The 23,106-nt window shown below is 39.6% G+C and overlaps 1 protein-coding gene across 2 annotated transcripts in view; it reads left to right on the forward strand.

Annotated features, from left to right (window-relative positions):
* jmjd1cb (jumonji domain containing 1Cb) overlaps window positions 1-23,106 on the forward strand; it is a 238,873-nt gene that overhangs the window by 200,551 nt on the left and 15,216 nt on the right. For both annotated transcript variants that reach the window (XM_057825761.1, XM_057825762.1), the window contains 6 exons: window positions 2,212-4,576; window positions 8,298-8,499; window positions 13,280-13,494; window positions 16,381-16,533; window positions 19,408-19,497; window positions 20,427-20,551. In XM_057825761.1, coding sequence (XP_057681744.1) covers window positions 2,212-4,576; window positions 8,298-8,499; window positions 13,280-13,494; window positions 16,381-16,533; window positions 19,408-19,497; window positions 20,427-20,551 — 3,150 coding nt within the window. The remainder of the gene's footprint in view (window positions 1-2,211; window positions 4,577-8,297; window positions 8,500-13,279; window positions 13,495-16,380; window positions 16,534-19,407; window positions 19,498-20,426; window positions 20,552-23,106) is intronic.

Raw genomic sequence — 23,106 nt, forward strand, 5'->3', positions numbered from 1 at the left:
AATAATGGTATATTTTTTTTCTTAGCACAACTTCATCTATATGAACTGTTATTATTATACTGTACTATAACCTATTACATGACCATGTTAGGCCAAAAAGATGATACAAAAATAATCTGACAAATCTATGAAAAATCTCCTGTCCATGTTATAATAGAGTCATGTGGTTATTGTTGCGACGTCTCATTGGTGCAACTAAGACCACTGTCACCATCTCTGGCAAATATAAAGTCACTATTTATAAACAGGAAAAATGTAACGACTCTAGTGTAACCTAAAGTAGTGGAGTAAGAGTAGTATTTCTTCTTCACAAATCTACTCAAGTAAAGGTGAAAAGTATTGCGTGGTAAAACTACTCTAAGAAGTACATTTTTCTCAAAATGTTGCCCAAAAAAAATGCAACTGAGTAAATGTAACTTGTCACTACCCACCTCTGATTAATTAATACTGTAGCGCTTGCAGAGATTGGCAATGGAACGTTGCTTCAGTAAATCATCACAGGACTGTAATAATAATAATAATAATGATGATACATTTTATTTATAACGCACTTTACATTTGAAACTGTCGTTCACTTTTCACTCTTATTTTTCTCCACACCCACCCAGATACATACCTGTCAAGTTGTACGGTTTCAGGGTAATTTGTACAAGTGAGCACTGATTTTTAAATGTGTAAGCCGTACGTTCAAAATCTACGTTTTTCGTGCATTACGTTTTTTTTCTCCGTTCGGATTTTGACACCGTTTCGGCAACGAGACAATGTGCATTACTATGCGTTACTACGTTGGTTGAATGACGCGAGAAAAGTCAGACACAGAGAGAGAAGACTGTTTGTTGTGACGCTCTAGCAAACGCGATGCTAGGCTAGGAGGCTCCAATATTTTTTTGTTTTTTTTTTAAATGAAAAAAAATAAACATGAAAGGTAACACCATTTACTCTGCCAAGTAACTAATTACTCTTACATTCAGGTAACTGAGTTACTAACTCAATAACTTTTTGGGAGAAGTAATTTGTAACTGTAATTAATTACTTTTTTAAAGTAAGATTAACAACACTGGTCATAAAGATGAAGTCTGCAGAATGAAAAGTGACGAAAGCGGAGATTTTATTCTGCCAATTTGTTGCCCAACACAATTTGCCCGCAACTATTGCTGATCACTTCTCAGAATTAGCAAAAGAAATGCTCCCTGACTCAAAGATTGCATCGATAAGTTCATTTTATCAATTGACCTTTTTAATTTATAATTGGACACACTAACGAACTACTTACAAGTCAAACTGAATTGCGAGCTGAAGTGCCATGAAGTGCAGCCATCAAAAGACATGATAGAAATTGCCAAAAGCACTGCATACAAATATAACAAAAGTCACTGTTAAATTTTAGTAATCATGATGTAGCTTGATGGCACCAGGTTATATGTTACAATATTACCAATAAATTCATATTATTTTAAAAATAGTTTTTCTTTTGTTTCATAGTGCACGCTATATACAACGTTGTAAGAATTTATAAGGGCATACGTCACTATTTGTAAGATTGCCAACAGCCTCAGGTTGACAGGTATGCAGTTTATGAACCTCACAGCTCTACAAAATTGTGCTGTAGTAACCCACCAATGGGAGTATCGTGTTGCTGTATCGAACGCAGCAATAGGAGCATCTCATTGCCGTATGGAACGCACCAATAGGAGTGTCGCGCTGACACACCACTGCGGCACGAACAGTAGTCCTAGTGATGCTACAATACGTTTCTGTTGAATTTTATTTTGTGCCTGCATGGATTTTCTTGCGAGTTGAGTATGTGCAAGCAGTGCCCGAATGCTCACACGCGCAGCTTAGAGGGAACATTGGTCACCAGTGACAGTCAGGGTGTCATGTCCTGCCCCGCAGTACATGTCACATAAGTGACACGACCAAAACATTACTGCCATGCAGGCTGACCAACTACGTGTACAAAAGGAAAATGTCACCCATTGTGAGCATATGATGGAAACTATGCCGAATTTTCGTCTCGTCATCTCGTGAGACGCCAACTTTCATTTGTCTCGTCATGTTTAAGTCTCCCAAGACACATTTCTGCCTGGTTATCGTATCGTCATCGTCATGAAAAACTGTTCATTAACGAAATATTTTCGTGATCATCATCCTTGACAAAAACAACCATTCCAATTGAAACTGTAAAATAACACATTTTTCTTTTCCCCTAAGGATGGTGTTCAAGCAATGGACCGAGCCAGTAAGTACAAAGAGGAGAATCGTCAAATCCTGAAGGAGAGCATCGAAGTGGCCCCTTTCACTGCTAAGATTCAACGCTCAAATGAAACTGGGATTGACAGGGACAGAGAGAGAAGCAGAGATCCTACTTTTCCTGTCAGGATACCAGCTCTGTCTTCCCTTAGTCCTAAGGCAGGCCACATCCATCCCCATATTATCCAGCCAGAAAAGAGCAACTATTTTACCACTTTGTCCAACAGTGTTATAAATGAGCCTCCGAGACTGTACCCTTCCAAAGAGCTAAGCTCGTACTATAAGAAAGTGTCAATCGGCGCTCAAGGGGTTATTGGTGCGGCTGTCTCGAGCCAGAATGCTCTGTCCCTTGGCAACTACAATGCCAAAGTGTCCATCTCCAGGCCACCTCCCCTAATTAAACACCATCCAGAAGGTGGTGAAGGCCTTGCGGGTAAAATTACTGAGCAGCTCAACCAGCAGGCAATGCTAGTCCAACACCACACAGCTGTCGAAAGGATGGAGCGCTGCAGCCCTGCTATTTCTCCTTCTTCATCTACATCTTCAGCTTCTAACCACCACCCACAGCATCACCATCACCACCACCATCACCACCCTCAACAGCCGCAACACAATCTCAGGGCGATGCCATCACTTCACAGAGCACCGGTCTTCCACCCACCCACTCAGCATGCGATGGAACGTAAAGAGGCGGCGGACAGAGAGCGAGAAAAGGAACGAGAAAAGGAAAGGGAGAGAGCTTGCTACGGTGGACGTCTATCGCCACCGACCCTGACGCCGATCCAGCCGGTTACCTTGGCGACAGCTGGTAGCAAAACATCAGTCGAGCAACAGAAACCTCCCACTTTACTGCCAGAACTCAGGGATATCAAAGGTCATGGAAATACTGCCATTGTTGCCTCGGCTGTCAGTGTGGAGAATACATCATTAGGTGGATGGAGAGGTGGTCAAGACAGAAGAGCGCTCGTCTTTGGAGAGAGAGGCGTGTCGAAAGCTAAGCCCCAATCTGCAATGGCATCCGTCATTGTTCGTCCACCCATGTCCGTCAAGATTGACAATCCTGCAAACAAATCAGGTGCAATGATCACCAAGGAATTACCTTTGGGGAGTTTTTCCTCATCCAAGCTTCATGGGGATAGTCAAAAATCAGGAGATCATGGAGCTAACAGAGTCATTCAACCCAATTCCAACCTGGATGACATTTACGTACAATATAAAAAGACTTCTATATGTACCACGCAGGGGACAATGGGAGCCAGTGCTATAAACTCTGTTCATAGGACTGCTGTTTCATCATCTATACAGAGTATAAGTGAGGCAACTGCTCCTGAGTTGGGTTACTCAACATCTTCTAATAATGCGCCAGGAGAGCAACACGTGGGCGTGAGATCATGCACTTCATCTCCAGGAGGATCTTTGCCTCTTCCTAGTCCATCTAGCACACCACAACCCAGCCCGAATCAAACCCCAAGACCAAGCTCCTGTGCTGCCGCCGGTCAGGCTTACTCACCCTCTTTTGTCCACCTCAAGAAGCACAAAGCTGCACTGGCAGCAGCCCAATCTAAAAGCAACCTCTGCACTACTTCGGCGTCTGTCACGACCGGATACACTTCTCCCATGGTGGATCCCGCTGAAAAAAATTACAACTCCACCCCTCCTCCTGCCTTCAGCCAAACCTCATCTTCAGTCGATAGCAGTAGCAGCAACTCAACAAGCGGTAGAACAACACCAGGAAAATCCAGTCCCCTGCACAATGACCAGTCCTCTGGGGCTGCGCCAACGAGTAGCGGGCAGGCCAGTAACTACCACAAACTGAAAAAAGCCTGGTTAACACGGCACTCCGAGGAGGACAGGAACACAACTGCTACAAGCTCAGTTAATACTAAATCTGAGAAGTTGCCCAACATCAGCAACACTACAACAATGACAGAGATGATAAAACCGTGTACCGTCAATCTCAGCGCCTCCTCATCCAGTGAGGTGGAGCTTAGTAAGGACACTGCGAGCAAAGGAGATCGAGAGAAGCTCTCAGAGGAGAAGACAGGTGGAACAACAGTCGCGGAAGAAAGGAAAGCCTCTTCTTCACAAAGGCGAGGAAGCAAACGAACGTATGAGTCTGCTTCAGAGAGCGGGGGAGATGATTCCGATACCAGCGAGAGCAAAATGGAGGGCAGAGCTAAGCGGCAGCCCAAACCAACTTATAAAAAGAAACAGAACGATATGGCCAAGAAAAAAGGAGACAATGAAAAGGAAGAGGATGATTTAAAACCCAACGGAATCTTTAGATCTGCAAAAGAGAAGACCAAACTCAAAATGGCCAGTAGCAGTAAGTACATAATATCTAGTACCCTCGTTTTCCTATTTATGAGATTTGTGAACATTAAATCATGTCACAGACAAGCCACCTTACCACTGAGCAGTAGCCTACACTTAATTCAGGTAGCCATGGTACAAGTTTCCCCCAAAAAAGTGATACATTATATTGTTTTTATTGATCTGTTTTTCATATAATGTCATTTGCATCCAATCCTCTTAAAAATGGTGCAATTGGCCCGATTTCTTATCATGTGATCTGATCGGGGACATTACTAATAAAAATGTTATTTATTTATTGATTTTATTTATTTATTTTTTAAATTGTTTTTTATTTTGATTTTTTTGTTGTTGTTCTTCAACGTAGACCCCTTTATACCCCCAATATCTCAGTTGTATTGGATCACTTAATGGCCTTTGACAAGGGAAGCTCCTAAGAAAATGGCATACTGTAACAGAAGTCAATTCAGAAGTCAATTTTACCGTTTTTGGAAACGGTGGCTTTGTTAAAACTGTATCACTTATCTCTCCTTATTGCCATGTTGTTGCATTTACTTAAGACTGCAAATGGTGATTACTAAAATGTTGCAAGTTTAGTCCTAAACTCTTAACTTAGCTGATTTTCCAACACATTATTTGTTACCTTCATTGACAGCATATGCAACCAACATCAATCAATGTACATTGATTGATACATACAAATGTATGACTAAAGTACGATGGCCGAGAGGTGTCAGGCGAAATGCAACGTCAAAACACTTTGCAAAACTAAAAAACACGAATCCCAATTTCAAATGCTTTGCAAAAGAAAAAAGCATGAATGCAAACTACCACAATGCGATCCCCAGTTGCAAAATTACGATTGCAAATTGGCAAAAGCACAAACCCCAATTGCCACGGCGCGAATGTAAATAGCCACAACACGACAGCAAATTGTAACAACACGATGGCAAATAGGCACAACACAACAGCAAGAAGCCCAGGAGGAAGACCCGGAAGTAGATTACATTTCACGGAAGTCGACATGAGGACTACAGTGCCCTCCATAATTATTGGCACCCCTGGTTAAGATGTGTTTTTTAGCTTCTAATATATATTTTTTAAATTCAAATAATATGGGACCTTAATGGAAAAGAAGAGAAAAATCCAACCTTCAATACAAGTGCATTTATTCAGTGGGGAAAAAAATCCCATAAAAAGAAATAATTATTTGACATCAAATAATGTGTGTCACAATTATTAGCACCCCTGGTGTTAATACTTTGTACAGCCCCCTTTTGCCAACAAAACAAGGTCTTGGGACTGAGATGGCAATGGGAGGAGCTTGATTTTGTGTCTGGTGAACCATTTCTGTGTAGATTTGGCCATATGTTTAGGGTCATTGTCTTGCTGAAAGACCCAGTGACGACCCATCTTCAGCTTTCGGGCAGAGGGCAACAGATTTTGATTTAAAATGTCCTGGTTTGTCCAAAACAGCCCTACAGCATCACTGACCCACCCCCATACTTCACAGTGGGTATGAGGTGCTTTTCAGCATGCGCATCTTTCGTGGCCCGCCAGACCCACTTAGAGTGTTTGGTTCCAAAAAGCTCAATCTTGGTCTCATCTGACCAAAGCCACGGTCCCAGTTGAAGTCTGGGACTGTGTGTCGTCACTGCGTCTTTCAGCGAGACAATGACCCTAAACATATGGCCAAATCTACACAGAAATGGTTCACCAAACACAAAATCAAGCTCCTCCCATGGCCATCTCAGTCCCCAGACCTTGTTTTGTTGGCAAAAGGGGTTTGTTAAAATGTTTAACACCAGGTTTGCTAATAATTGTGACACACATTATTTGCGTTGTACAGAGTTCATTTTGCCTACACATATAAAATTTGTCAAACCTTTGATGGATGAAGGCGTGACTCACCTGTCAGAATGACTGGCGAGTCACGCCCTCTGAGGGCCCTCAGGGCCTATTGCCTGGGATAAAAGAAAAGGTTTGACGAACACATTATTTGATGTCAAATAATTATTTCTTTATGTGGGATTTTTTCCCCACTGAATAAATGCACTTGTATTGAAGGTCCCATATTATTTGAATTAAAAAAAATATATATTAGAAGCTAAAAAACACATCTTAACCAGGGGTGCCAATAATTATGGAGGGCACTGTACAACTCCCGCCCTCCTCCTGTTATCGTGCAACCGCAACTCATCATTTCCACACAAATACAGAGCGGGAAAACATAAGTTTCATAATTAGCTCCCACATTTACACTTTGAATATTGCTATATGTGCTTGGTGACCATCTCTATGGACTTTCACGGAGTCAAAATTCTTTTATAAGTAAGGTAGGTATAGGTGTCTTTAATTAAGCTAAGGCGTAGCCTAGCTCCCACGGCTAATGGGGTGTACCAAATCATTCAATAACAGAGGGAGTGTCCCAACAACTAACACCAACATAGCACAAACAAATTCGGGTCCGTTTTGCTGTATTGAGGGCGGCTTGAGGTATTAATTTTGAGGGATTACGTCACCCTCGGCCCCTCATTTACTGCAAAATGGACCCGAAGTGATACCATTCATTTGTGCTATGTTCGTGCTAGTTGTTTGGACACCCCTCTGTTGATGAGCGATTTTGTACGCTCCATTAGCCGTGGGAGCGAGGCTACGGTAAAGATACAAGTGACATCACCACTTGAAATTAATATCGCAATAACACCATAATATCTACTAAACCCTTCCAGCACAAACGATTAACACAATTTTTAATCAAAATGAGGGGCTAGCTGACCTTAAATTTACCTATAAAAGAATTATAAATATCTATACTGTATATACTGTATATCTATATAAAATGACAGCAGCACAAAACTTTTACAGCCCAAATGATAAACATCATTTTTATATAAATTTGCATCTGACGGAGGGAGGGGGTGACTTGCGTAGGTCCGTAAAGATGGTCACCAAGCACACATAGTTTATATGTTTGAGCGAATTATGTAATTTATGTTTTCCAGCTCTGTACGTGTGTGGAAATGATGAGTTGCGGTTACACGATAGCAGGAGGAGGGCTGGAGTTGTATTCCTCATGTCAACTTCCGTGAAATGTAGTCCACTTCCGGGTCTTCCTCTTGGGCTTCTTGCTGTCGTGTTGCGGCAATCTGCACTCGCGCTGTGGCAAGTGGGGTTCGTGCTTTTGCCAATTTGCAATCGTGCTTTTGCAATTGGGGATCGTGCTGTAGCAGTTTGCATTCGTGCTTTTTTCTTTTGCTAAGCATTTGAAATTGAGGTTTGTGGTTTTTTTTTTTTTTTTTTTTTGCAAAGTGTTTGGACTTTTGCCTGACACCTCTCGGCCACCGTACTAAAGGGACAATGTTAAAGCACTCTCAGTACCTTCAATCTACAACATTCTATATTCCTGTAACAAAGTCATTAACCATGCATAGTGGCTACCCTTTCAGTTTCAGTCTGGGCGCTATTTGAAGGAGCTACATTGAACAACACATTATGCTAAGAACATTTATTCAGAGAAATTTTCTGTTTCGGATAAAACGATGCCCATTGAATTGTCATCATGTTTTAGGATGAGTGTCCACAATGGCATTAATGAAGCTGAGTTAACATCTACTCTCGTGTGATCTGTTTTGTTTCATATATTCCATTTTTACGCAAGCTGCGCTTTAATTCCAAAGTCATTGAGAAAAAAGTTGTTTTCCTCTTGATGTAGTAACATCTGTTCTTTCCAGATGGGATCCCTCGTTCTGTGCTGAAGGATTGGCGCAAGGTGAAGAAGCTTAAGCAGACGGGGGAGTCTTTCCTCCAGGATGATTCTTGTTCAGAGATCGGGCCCAATCTGCAAAAGTGTCGGGAGTGTAGGGTCATCCGCAACAAGAAAGGCGAAGAGCCAGCACATTCCCCTGTGTTTTGTCGTTTCTACTATTTCAGACGGTAAGAGTCGCTGTCTAGTGTTCAGCTTAATATATACTGTATACTGAGACTACAACAACTGATCGATTAATAAATTAGTTGCAAACAAATATGAGAATCGGTTTATGCCGCTATAAGCATTCCTGTTTGGGTCCTTATTTGTGTATAATGGGAGGCTGTGCGATTAGAGCAAGAGAGAGAGAGTTCACTGCTACACTCCGGTTGGGGTGCTGAATCAATAATACTGTATTACAAAGTGTCGAGAGTTAGACTGTCTTTTGTGTTGTTAAAGCCAATGTGCCTCCGTCAGAGGTGAGTAAATGAAGCCAATTGTATTGTTTTGTATTCCTTGTTGATGAGACGTGACCGCTTAGCATGGATCGCTAAGCTAGTTAGCGATTATGCTAATCAGTGTCATAAAGTGCCTGTGACAGGATAAAAAAAAGTCTTAAATAGCATTATTATGTGAATTAAAATTATATCTTGAGACGATTCGACTATATACAATAATTTGGCAAAGCGCGGATGACAAGATGATGATGATGACATTGGCAGGATCACGATTTCAGCTGATTTAGGATTCAGCCCATTGAAGGGGAAGATTTAGAACGAGAAAAATGCGACAGAGCAGCAAAATGTAATCATTGTTACAATCTCTCTGTTCCAATATTTTTATAGGATATTATTTTTATCTAAGTATTTTTCCCCAATTGCTAAATAAATGGTAATGTTATGACAAATAACAGTGTTGTGCTAAATGGTAAATCACACAAAACTACCCCAACTCATGTGACAGACGGGGGTGAGGGTGACAGCCTTCACCGATCGGCCAGCCCCTAGCAGTGAGCGAGTTTCGGCTCATCATTCCCCTACAGCAGGCAGAAGTGCTCGTTGCAGGGGAAGTAGCTGGAAAATGGTTGCAACATCTGTATTGTAATGACTGTAGAGTAGTGGAGTAAGAGTAGTGTTTTTTTTCTTCACAAATTTACTCAAGTAAAAAGTACGGTGTGGTAAAACTACTCTTAGAAGTACATTTTTCTCACACGTTACTCAGGTACTGTAAGTGTAACGCGTTTTTACCCACCTCTGCACACTAGTATGAAAATAGATAGAAAATCACAAAGCTGTCCATGTATGATTGTACATATTTTTTGAGGGGTGAACATGCATATTTGTTAATCCTTTCTTGCGAAAAAACACACATTTTCTGTGGATGGTCATTAAACAAAGCGGAGTGAGCGGATAAGCAGCATTTGCAGTCAGGGGTCAAACTGTAAATCTCTCAAAGAGGATTTGCCACTCTTCTTTCCTCACTGTAGACCTGCTACTACTGCAATCCTTCTTTCTATCTCCTATACATCCCTACTAGTTCTTCTTTGCTAACCCTATCTGACCTTTATCCTGTTTGTGGCAATGAAGTGATTACTTGAACCTTAGATAATTTATATCTACGATAGATAGGACCTACTTGCTGGAAAGAGGGCATACGCCGAGATTCACACTTCGAACATCTTGAAATTGAGGTAGATGTGATACACTACTGAATCATGCTGCGAACAGCTACGGTAGTAAACAACTGTAGAAAAACATGAACATTATTTTTCATTCGTATCTTCATGCAATGGGTAATTGTTTAGCACATTTTGTATGACAATCTACTACAAGGTTTCTCTGGCTACGTCTACACTAAGACAGCTGAAGGCCTTAAACGTCTAATGAGTTAGACTATAAGAATTGTCGGCTACAGTAATGCACCTCTTGTCCGGAGATTTTATTCCACAGGCTAGACAGGCGCATAATTTCATGAACACCTAAACCCCCTGGTATAGCCAGGAGGGATACCTCAATTGCATATTTTTGCTCCCGAGTCGCCCGATTTTGAGAATCTGCTGATAAAGAGTTCCTATCCGATACCGAAAAAAAAGTGTTGCTAAAAAAAGAATACATTTTAAACATGTTGCTGTCCCCCTGTGCCGCATTCATAATGTGAATTACTTTTAAACAAGAATAACGTATAAAAATTCTTGTCTTTATTAAATGCTTCATTGAGTGAGTCCACTTAAATCCACTCACACATCTGAAAACAGCCTATCACTTATACAAAAAGTTGCTACAGCACACTACCGTTAGTGTTTAACAAGCTAAACAATGATTGACACATTCGGGGCTTTGAAGGTAGAGCTACCAAGCTTCTCCGGCAAGATCAAAGCAGCACCAATGTCAATCATCGTTAACATTAAAAAGCTAACACTAGGGCACTGCTGACCAAGAAAAGCAGCGGAAGGGAGAGTGATAGGCTGTATGACCATGAAGCAGAAAAACATGAATATTTTTTCTTTAAATTCAAAACCTGATTTCGATCCTCTGAAAAATGATGCGATCAACCCGATTTCCGATTAGGTGATTGGATCGGGACATCCCTCATAGCCAGGCTATCCATATAATAATCGAATAAAAAGGTAGTGACGTTACAGAGCGCACTATCGCCATTAGGCATTACAGAGGCGAATGTTACAGACGCTGCTTTCCTGCTTTTCTTTTTACAACTGAAAGAGCTTGTAAATGTCACGCTTTTATAGGTCTGGAGAAGACGTCGAACAACGCTGAAAAATTAAAAGCTTACGGTTCACAGGTGACCTGCGCGGACGATGAGGCTGCTCCTTTTGACGCAGGTGTCGTCTGAACAAATGCAGGCGTCGTTTGGACAAGCATGGCGTTTGTAAACGCTCCTTAAACGTAGTGTGGACAGGTATAAAACATTGTCCAAATTACAAGGCAAAAAAAAATATCCGTCCTAGTATAGACTGAAGGAATCTGACCTTTTGGCCAGGTTACCGGCATCACGCCAGCCGTACGCCGAAACCGTGCTGGCACAGCTCCAACGACCTGGGCCGACGGTACTCCGACAACCCGGCCAAAAGGCCAAACTCTGCGCGTTCACCTTACTCTTAACCCCTTGTACTAACTCCATTTTGAAAGCTGGAAAAAGGCTTCGAAACACAAGTTGACAATTTATTCAGGTCGACAATGATCGAACGGCAAGGCAAAACAGCAAAGACCGAGGTGAGGAGGCCGACTGGTTCCAGGGTCACCTTATCACAAGTCAACAAAAGATTCTGAGAAAAATGACAACGATTAGTTAAATATTCAGTGTTTTTGAAGGCTCTAGCTGGGCAGGCTGTGAGCAGGAAGAAGGGTATGGTTGGGTCTTCTGTTGCAGATTTGGGCGGTCAAGTTCGTGTGTTACCATTGCTGGGTCATGCAACTTAGGTGGGAGCTTTGCCTCAGCGTCTGAGAGGCGCTGAGCTATCAAACTTAAGAGTTCTTTTTGTTTTCGGGTGTTCCTTGTGGTAGCCCAGGACGTCCCGTCATTTGTTCTGGACTGTTCTGAAGAGCTGATTTCGGGATTTGGTGTTGCAGACATGGTCTTGTAGATGTCTTGCCTATCTCCTGGTTGTCAGCGTCCATCTTGCTCAGTCAGCTGAATGACTCGCGCGCTGGGCTTCCATGGTCAGAAGGCGTCCTGTATCTTTGTCCTTATCTGCACGTTGTCTTGGCACTGGAAGTTCTAATCATTCCAATTCCAACAGTTCATAATATCAAATATATTCTGCTTGTTTTTCTTAACCATGATATAAATTCTATTTATTTTATATTGGTTGTGTTAGAGTATTACAAACAGTCAAACGGTAAATACGAGAAAAGATACTATTCCTTCAAGACATAGCCTCAGTATTAGATCGTTTTTATTTTTTTGTACAATCAACCTTCCATAGACTACTAATTAACATCCATTAACAGCATATTACTGACCCAGTAACTGTAAACTAATAAAAACAAATAAGCAAGACTTATTAATTTTCTGTCCTGCTTATCGCTCCGATGGTCACGGAGGTGCTGGAGCCTAACCTAGCCAACTGTGGTTGCAAGCCATTCAAAGGACACATACAGTATGACAAATAACCTTTCACTCTCATAGCAGTAGTAAGATAAGTAGTAGCTCAACATGCTGTGTAGCGCTGCAGCGATTTATCGATTAACTTGAGTAATTCGGTTAGAAAAAAGCTTCGAAACAAATTTTGCTGCTTTGAGGATTTGTTTGGTTAGTGTGTTGCTGTAATGGTTTGTTTTGAAAGTGTTTGCATTTACTTTTATTGATTTGGGAGGATACACTGCCCTCTAGCGGCAACAGCCAATATGACATAACTCATCTAACATGGATCTAGCTGCTCAGTGTTTTGTTTGACCTAATAGAATTGTTTATGCATTCGTAATTTAGTTTAGCGGTATATTCAGCAGTTTTTCCTGGGAATATGTGTTTGAACAATTTGTTAAGAGCAATTAAAAAAAAAAAAAAAAAAAAGTTAGCATTTTATAGCATTTAAGCTAGCAGACTTTTGCAATGCAAGGTAGCTTTTGTTGACATTGATCCTCATTTATTATTTTTTCTTATACCACTTCTGGTATTCAGTAGCTAGTATAGTAAAGTATTTTAATTTGTTTTTAAATGCGTGTATTGCTCTTGTGAAATGAAAGTGCAACTCTGCATAGTTTGAAAAAACACTCAGGAATTTTATTTTGTATTCACATTTAATGCTCTTTTGAAAGTGGAATCTTAGCAAGCCTGTTACATCTCCTAAACTTGATTCTGCAATGCATTACATGTTCCTAATCTTATTCCTCAGTTATTCAAACGAATGAATTGATACATTAATCGATTACTTAAATAATAGCTGCAGCCCTAAAGCTCTGATGTGTGGACTTTTTTTTTCTTATGGTCCTTTTATACTTTTTCTTTCAGGCTTTCTTACAGTAAAAACGGAATAATTCGAGTGGATGGATTTTCCACTCCAGATCAGTTTGATGATGAGGCCCTTGCCATGTGGATCCCTGGAGCAACAGAGGAGAGTCACTTGGACCAGACCACAGCCAAGTACATCCTCAGCTTCATTGGAGACCTGTTCTGTCAAATGGTCACGATGGAAAATACAGCAGCCTCCTGGGTTAAAAAGGAAGGTGTGTTTTCCTAACTGTACATTTGGATTAAAATGATCCCTTGTTTATATATTTTAGAGATAAAAACTAGTTCCAATCATAATTGAGGACGTGTCGGTACAGAGTCCCGATCCGATACCTCAGCATTTTTTTTTTTAAAACTTCACAGCGCATAGACAATGTTTTTTTTTTTTGTTTTGTTTGTTTTATCTTTTTTTTTTTTTTAAACCTGTCCTGTTCAGCTGTTTGACACAGAGAATGGAAGTCGAAGTGTCCGGTTGTTCTGAACAGTTTTAATGTTTCACATTGAGAGTATGACATATTCCCATTGTGATCATTCAACATACCTCGTTTATTATGACAAAGCAGCGAACAGGAAGGGGTTATGGGGGAACAGAAGAAAAGAAAAGAAACGCAAACAACGACAAGAAATACACTGAACGCCTACACTAACTATAAATATGTTGGTACTGACGTCAGCTAAATGTATTTCCGGTTGACACCATCTGGAGGGCCTGTTGACCAGGGAAAGAAGGGGAGGGGGCTGAGGGAGTCGATAAGCTAGGTGAGTGGGAGGGGTAGAGTATGCACAAATCAGCTCTGTGATCTAGAAACCAGTAATCGTGTGAATCCCGTGTGAGTGTAAGCCCGTCGGCAACCGACCCTGCACTGCCCCATGGCCAGTCCTGGCCCCGGGGCTCCCCTCTGTAGACAATGTTTTACAGATACATCAGTGAAATTGTTAAATATGTATGATTTAAAAATCGTCAATGCAGTGAGATTGAAAGAAAAAAAAGCGGGTTACAATTAGAGCTGTCCCGACTAGTCGACATAGTCGACGTCATCGATGACGTAAATCCGTCGACGAGCACAACATCCCGTCGACGGTTAATGAAGGGTTAAAAAAATATATGCGTGGAAAGTTCAGAATGTCGGATGCTCTGTATGCAAGTGGGGAAAGCGGCACAAAGCCAAAAAAAGCGCACCAGAGTGTCCAAAACATTGACTTATTTCAAAGAAACAAAGGAGGGTACACACTTCTGTCCTGTCTCTTCAATGCCAAGCTTGGCTGCACGTCGGCCGAGAATAAACACCTCAAGTGCCGTCACCCAGTTTGTAATTTTTTTTTGTTTGTTTTTTCATTTTTTGTACACCAGAGGGTGCTGTCGCCTTACTAAATAATGATGTTTCATTGACAATGGGCCTATAAGTGCTATTAGTATTGTTCTTAATGCTAACTGAAAGGTTTATTCCATGTTATGGTTTATTTTATGGTATAGAAAATTATATAAAATATTAAATGTGATGGTTCACTTATTTTCCCCCTACTGTCATTTTTTGCATACTATCCTCATTAAAATATGAAAACCTATAAATGTTTGGGTGATTTTAGTTAAAGCAGACACTGTTTTTTCATCTGTGTATAGGATCAGATCACATTTGATGGTGATTTTAGGCAGAAATTTTGAAAAATTCCAAAAGGTTCAGATACTTCTTCATACCACTGTAAAGCAAAGTAAAGGGTTGGGATACCAAGGTGTCCGTTCACAAAATGTTGCACGTAAATAAAAACAAAATCAGTTTAAGGCACTTAGTAGGACGCTATGATAACGAGAAAAAGGGGAAGCATTGCTTTAATTTTAGGACACTCATAGACTGGACTGCGAATGAAGACATGAGATTAACCAAGTTCAGCTCATGAAACAGATATAGTAATAGCAATTACGTCCTTGTAAGATATAATATTCGATAAGAGTAACTACAATTTTGGTATCCATTTTTATGAATGTTTTTGCCTCTGCTAAAGCATTTTAGGCAAAACAGTTAGCTTCTGGCGTTAGCTTAATCCTACATTAAGAGAATACGTATGTAATGTATGCTTGTTTATTTTGGAGACGTTTGGTTAGGAGAGACACCATTAGGGTTGCCAACTCCCTGAAAATAAGAATAAGGGACACCTGATTGATAGAGCCGGCTGGCCTGATAAATGTCACCCCTTCGTAATTTTTTTGTATGTGAAAAGTGATAATTTAATATAATAATTTTGCTCAAAACTGAATGAATTAGTTGATATCTGAGTGATATAAGCACACGAAAAAAATAATTATCAGCAATGTATTTTTATTATAAAAAATACTCGAATAAAATTAACACCTGTAATGCTAAATTTAAAACTGTCTAATTTAACCCTTAAGGTCCTTAATGGTCATGATTTTGAACTTGCTTTTTACTCGTGCTTCACTATTATCTCGCACACTCTTATGAACTGTTCTGTTTCCCTCATGGAATGCGACAGGACCTCCTTGACAATTGAGATGAGTGGAATTGTCATTGTTCTGTCAGATCATTTATCAAAAAGCAGAAGAGGCGGGGGAATGCGTTCTCCAACATTTTCTTGAAAAGCACCATACAAGTATTGGTTCGTTCTACAAATGAAACACTATTCTCTTAATAATACGGATCAAAGTGTGTCCCTTATAAGCTTAAAACGGGACGCGTGCTTTTGTATCTGAATACAGGACGATTCTGGTTTTCGAGGGTCGGTTGGCAACCCTAGACACCGTCCGTCCTGATTTTTTTTAATCCATTGGGATCCAGTTTTTTCGGCTTTGGGAAGGGAAAGAATCAGTTCCGATTTCGATATTCCAAAGGTGCCCCGCTTTACCATTTGGACACCCACAGATTCCTTAAAGTTTTTGGAAGTTGGCCATCTCATATCCATCAAATCAATCAATTACACAATGGGGCACCTGAGAGTTTGTCGGACTTGCACCCTTAACAACTGTCTCTCGGACGTATAATTGGTCAATGGCCATTTAGGAGGCGGAGTTTGCCCAAGGTCAATTGTTAATGTAGTATAACACTTTGAACACTTTTAGAATGTCCCACTTTCTGTGTGTGTTTCAGCCAAGCTTGTGTGGAAGCGTGCAGTTAAGGGAGTGAGGGAGATGTGTGATGCCTGTGAGGCAACACTCTTCAACATCCACTGGGTCTGTCAGAAGTGTGGCTTTGTTGTTTGCCTGGACTGCTACAAGGCTAAGGAAAGAAGGAGCTCCAAAGGTCAGTTGCATACTGAATATGGCGGACAGCTGCAAGTAAAGTAAAAGGTCAAATCTTTTCACTTAAAGGGCCAATAAGGAATAATTTAAGTTGGGATTTATTCATGTATCTCGAACCTACACATCATAAATGTGGCTAAACAAGTGCCTATTACTGGTATCTAGGTATACCGTGGTATGAAAACATCAAGATTTCAAAACTGCAAAAAATTTCCGTCATACCATCCCTAAGGTATTAGTTATTTTTTATGTCCCAAAATGCATGGAGAAAGCCCTCGCTTGCAGCGGTTGTTGCTCAGTGTGAGTGAGTCAGCTGTGCTACACGATGGCTAGAGGAGGTGAAACTCCTCAACTTTTTTCCCTCCATCAAAGAAAATGAAATGGCTGGTATGGGAATACTTCGGCTACAAAAAAGTTAGACGGCCGCGGCTTAAAGAAGTAGGCCCAACCGACATGTGGGTGGCTGCCGAGGAGGCAATACCTTCAATATGATTTCGCATTTATACAAAATTAAAGGTTAGTAAACACTGTCTTGAATGCAGTAACACATTTTCGAGATGTAATTGCAATACCGTGATACCGTAAAACCGTGATATTTTGGCTTAACGTTATCATACCATCCGAATAGCATACCGACACATGCCTAGATGTGACACATTGAAGCACCTTCATAAAATACTTCATTTAAGCAAAACTACCCATTATCGCAATGTGAAAGCATCTAAATGTAATCACTAACTGTAAAACCCTCATCTTTTTGAGCAAAGAACAACAGCAGTTTATTTGAATTACCGTAATTTTCGGACTATAAGCCGCTACTTTTTTCCTTCATTTTGATACCTGTGGCTTATAGTCCAGTGCGGCTTATTTGTTCTTTTTTTTTTTAGGTAACACTTTATTTGACAGCGGTGTCATAAGACTGTCATAAGATCATCAAAATTATGACATGACACTATCATGGACATTACTGAATGCTTATGTCATTGAGTGTCATTTGGCAAAATATGTCACTAACTCAATTTTTGTCCATCTTGGATCTTTTGCATCCATTCAAAAGTGAGATCATTTGCCTGATAACACTTAATGACATCTGTTATAAGCATTCATGAATGCTCAGGACAGAGACATGTCATAATTATGATTTTGTAATGACAGTCTTGTCACCACTGTCAAATAAAGTGTTAGTAAATAACATAACGAGCAATTGATGAAACAACTGGAACAGTAACTGAAGAAATATTTAGCACAGAACATGATTTTTGATTGTTATTTATATCTGTAGTGCTGCAATGCATGCTAAGAGGCATGTTGGATGTCAACAGCAGGTGGCAGCAGAGGTTGACTGTCTCCCCCAAGGGAGCTGTGATGGCCAAATGAAGCTTCTTGAAGCAATAAAGCTTTGCACTAATTGGTTCAAAGTTTAATGATGGTTCATTTGGTCTTATGACAGTCGGTCATATGATGCCGCTGACAAATAAGGTTGTACCGGTTAATATCTTTTGGTGTAAATATCCCATGATACAGTGAGGACGGCTGCGGCTTATAGTCAAGTGCGGTTTATCTACGAACAAATGCCGTTTTCGTGCCAAATTTGGTGGGCTGCGGCTTATAGTTAGGTGCGCCTTATAGTGCAAAAATTAGGGTACGTGATTGTGTAATTCAAATAAACTGTTGTTGTACAATTTATTTGAATTACATGTTTATGTCATGTATGTGCGTGTCTTATTGTAGAAGTTATGTATGTAGTTCCACTACACACAGACAGAACAGGATCAATTGCCATTCAGCAGTGGTGGATGAAGTACTCACTTTTTTACTTCAGTAAAAGTACAAGTATCTAAGAAAAAAATTACTCAAGTACAAAATACTTGCTTAAAAATTTACTTTACAGGTAAAAAGTAAGTATTTTCTTAGAATATAGGTGTGTGTATATATAAATATCTATATATCTATATATATACGTATCTATATACAGTATATATATATATATATATATATTATATATATATATATATATATATATATATATATATATATATATATATATATATATATATATATATATATATATATATATATATACACAGTACGTACATACATACCTAGGTCTGAGTCTGGCTTATATCAAAGAAAGACTCAGAAAATTCATTGACTGCACACTTTTATTTAAAACTGTGCAGAATGGCAAAAACAAGCAATAAAACTGATTGCACTTTGAACTGTAGTTTAACAAGCTCAAAATCCCCAAAATTTAGGTTAATGGCAGATTGCAAGCAACTATCAGGTGTGTACTGCGACCTACTGCACAAGAATGTGTACAACCCATTTCAAGGCGCGCTGCTCCCACTGTTGGTTTTTATTGGTCAATATCTTGTTCCCCTGCCTAATTTTGCCTTTACCCGTGTTGCTGCCTCTAGTTCTCAATTACGGTATAGTTGCACGGGGCTTATCGATAGCACCGGAAGCATGAAAACGAAACTATCAATTCACTTTGAGAGAAAAACAAACAAAAGCGATGTTTAATGCAGGCGACAATTTGAAAAGTAGTGGAGTAAAAAGTACAGATACGTTCTGTCAAATATAGTGAAGTAAAAAAGTACTACTTCATGTTTGTACTCAAGTAAAGTACAGATGCACCAAACTGTACTTAAATACAGGACTGAAGTACTTCTACTTTGTTATGTTCCACAACTGCCATTCAGTGACGGTGTGAATGTGAGTGCGAATGATTGTATGTTCCCTGCGGCTGATTGACAACTAGTTCTGTGTGCAGTCCACCTTTTGCCCAAAATCAGCCAGATGACCAGGCTAACCGATGTTAAAAATGGATGGATGAATCAATTATTTGCTCTGACCTGTATCTTTCTGTTGTTAGATAAAGAACTATACGGCTGGCTGAAGTGTGTAAAAGGCCAGCCTCATGATCACAAGCACCTAATGCCAACACAGATCATACCTGGCACAGGTAACAAGCACAACACTTCTAGCTCTTCATATACATTACTGTAGTAAAGATAGCCTGATTTGACTTTCCCTTTTTACATTTCTTTTTAAAATTCTCTTAAATGACCTACATGTAGACAAACAATTCAGTAGAGAGAGAAAAAAAGCAACAGTACAAATAATAAATAAAACAGTTTTCTTCCTTTCCTTTTGGCTTTCCCCTTCAGGGGTCGCCTCACTGTGGTAAAAAACAGTACAAATAGATTATGCTGTCCTCACTTCGAAGCGTCTACTTTTTCCCAAGCTAGACAGCTAGTGAACAGTACTTTAATAATCAGACTTCTTCCCTTTTTATCTGATTTATTAATAGAATGGCCTCAAACCATTGTCCTCTTAAAACCATCGTAAAACTACAAAAAAGTACACAAGCATAGCATTAGCAACAACATTAGCTTGGCACGCTAGACAAATTCACGAAACATAACAATAACAAGCGTCTCAGACCAAAAATATGCATTTCCCACAATAACAGATTATATTCATTGTTTTCCAAATCCATACTTATTGACAAATCCTGTCCAGGGATCATTTAAGCACAACATTACAACGTGTAGGCTTCAGCCTGAGACGTTGCAAAGCGACCACAAGAGTTCGCTGTAAGACAGCACAAAAAACCCTGCTGTAAATTTACCAAAAGGCAGAATATAGATGATTTAATTTTGGAAAAAAACAATTGATAAGGTAGACCAAACTGTAAAAAACATATTTAGTTATTATTTAAGTCTTATTTTTATTATACGTAGTAAACTATTCAACAAAACAGTCTTTATTGTAAAAAATTATGAACGTCTTTTGTTCCTCTTGCTGTGTTATAAATTCACTTTGCTCATTTGCTCTTTCCTTTCTTGAAGCTTAGTGTTCATATTTCCAACATCTCCATTATTTTTCCAGTGCTGACTGAATTGGTGACCTCCATGCATTCACTGAAAGAAAAACACAATATCAAGGTTCATTGTGCGTGCAGCAGCAAACAGAATATCCTCAGCAAACTACCAACCACCAATGGAGTCTCACAGGTACAGTGTTTGATTGAAGCTTATTAACACTAAAACAGTACTGTGACTTAACTGCATTTATTTATGTTTCACTGCTCTACTTAACACCTTCATGCAAGAATTACTTTTTTCCTAAATGGTTTTATTAGAAATAGGACATGGGTCTCTAACTTGCAGTCTGTGGGCAGCATGTCACATGAGTGACACAGCCAAACACTGCTACGATGCTGGCTAACTACATAAAATGTCACACAATGTGAACATGTGACGGAAACTATGGCGCGTTTTCGTATCGGTCTCGTCTCATCAGACGAAAAACTGACATTAGTCGCCCAAGACACGTTTTTAGCTCATTATCGTCTCGTCATCGTCATGAAAAAATTTTTCGTCGACGAAATATTTTCGTTATAGTCATCGTTGACGAAAACGACACTGCAGGTAATGATGTCCGTCTTTCATTGTTGTTTTCCAAAGATTTATTTCAATCACAACTCAGCGACTGCTCGTAAAAGCCAATCGTCCCCTCACTCTTGCTCCCGTGTTATGTGTTCAAATGCACTCATGAAAAAAACAGTGCTCACAAAAGTGACTCGGACAAGCTGGTAACAGAATATAGACACACACTGTATGGCTCTCGTTGAATTGCATATTAAAATATGTTTGGTGTTTTGGCTCTCTTGGTCAATAAGGTTCCCGACCCATGGTCTAAGTGTTTCCATATAGAAAAAAAAAATATATATATATATATATACAGTGCTGCTCAAAAGTTTGTGAACCCCCTCAACATTTTGGAATTTTCTATTATTTCAACCTGATTTCCTAATCAATCAATTCAGTAGTTTTTTTTTTGTTTTTTTAACAGTTGTGTTGTCGAGACTAAATTAAAAAGAGTTTTCATCAACTGATGTAGGTGCAAAATTGAACTGTTTGGTCACAACCAAAACCGCCATGTCTGGCGAAAAGTCAACACTGCATACCACCAAAAGAACCTTCTCCCAACAGTGAAGCATGGAGGTGGGAATGTCAAGATCTGGGCTTGCTTTTCATCCTCAGGACCTGGACAACTCCACATAGTCCAGGGAATAATGAATTCTGAGGAATATTGTCAAATCCTAGAACATAACCTGACGCCATCTGTTTTGAAGTTAAAGCTTGGCAGAAGGTGGATCATGCAACATGATAATGATCCAAAGCATTCCAGCAATACAACCAAGGAATGGCTGAAAAAGAAGAAGATTCGTGTTCTGGACTGGCCCAGTCAAAGTCCTGACCTAAATCCCATTGAAATGCTGTGGCGGGACCTGAAGCGAGCAGTTCATGCCAGACGCCCATCAAACCTCTCTCAACTGACTGCGTTCTGCAAGGAAGAATGGGCAAAAATCCCCCAAAGTAGATGTGAGAGGCTGATTAGTCACTACAGAAACCGTTTGGTTGAGGTAATCTCTGCAAAAGGAGGCGCAATATCCTATTAACTGAAGGGGTTCACATACTTTTGCACACATGATATCTGAGTTTTTCTTAAATCAACCACTTTTGTTAAATAAAGAATGACAATATAACTATTTCTTTTGTTTCAGTCCATTATTTGGAATGTCAGTATTGTGGATTTGGGTATAACTTAACATTTAATAAGGTTATTTTAGTTTTTTTTACAAAAAATCTGACCATCACTGTGGGGTTCACAAACTTTCGAGCAGCACTGTATATATATATATATATATATATATATATATATATATATATATATATATATATATATATATATATATATATATATATATATATATATATATATATATATATATATATATGAATCAAAATACAGGTTGCATTTGGATGCCTTCAAGTACATGTTGTCAAAAATGGGAAACCCTTCAAATGCATCAACTTTTTGCCCGTTTTTTTTTCACATGCAAAATGTTGTTGTTAAATTAAGTTCAAATGTGAAGACAGTTTTAAACTAAAAAACAATCTTCGTGTATGATCACCAACATTTTCACAAAATTTTACCATTCATATCGACCCTTTTGCTAATGAGGGAAGTAGTCATTTAACCCAGGAGTCACCAACCATTTTTGCACCACGGACCGGTGTGATTTGGGTCTTTTTGTCACGGACCGGTGTTCCGTCAAATTTTGCACCCTTATAAAATTTTGCACCCAAAGCTTTTGTGGTGGTGAAAAAGCCCTCTTTAATATTCAGTTGGACTCTTTTCTACATGTCCGTCCATGATCAAACGTAAGTTAATATTCTTTTCTTTAAAGAAAGTTTGTAGTGTTTACTTCGGAATCGCTGCATTCGCAGCAATTTTTAACATTACGCGCATACAAAATTTGTCAGAACCCCGGCAATGTGCGGCAGAAAAATACAGCAAATATAAAATAACAAATGTTTAACATGTTTTTAGCCCCGTCGTGTTAAGTGCAGGGAACATATAACTCACCTGCTGAATCAATGGGAGGCCTGAGCTTGTTTCGTTGAGACGAGAACAAGATGGTCCCATCTAGGTGTGATGGGAGGAAGAGAGAAGCCCGCTTTACAAAGATACGATGTTGGAAATTATGGCACGGTTTTCA

The sequence above is a fragment of the Corythoichthys intestinalis genome, chromosome 21 (genome assembly GCF_030265065.1).
Source record: "Corythoichthys intestinalis isolate RoL2023-P3 chromosome 21, ASM3026506v1, whole genome shotgun sequence".
NCBI lineage: Eukaryota > Metazoa > Chordata > Actinopteri > Syngnathiformes > Syngnathidae > Corythoichthys > Corythoichthys intestinalis.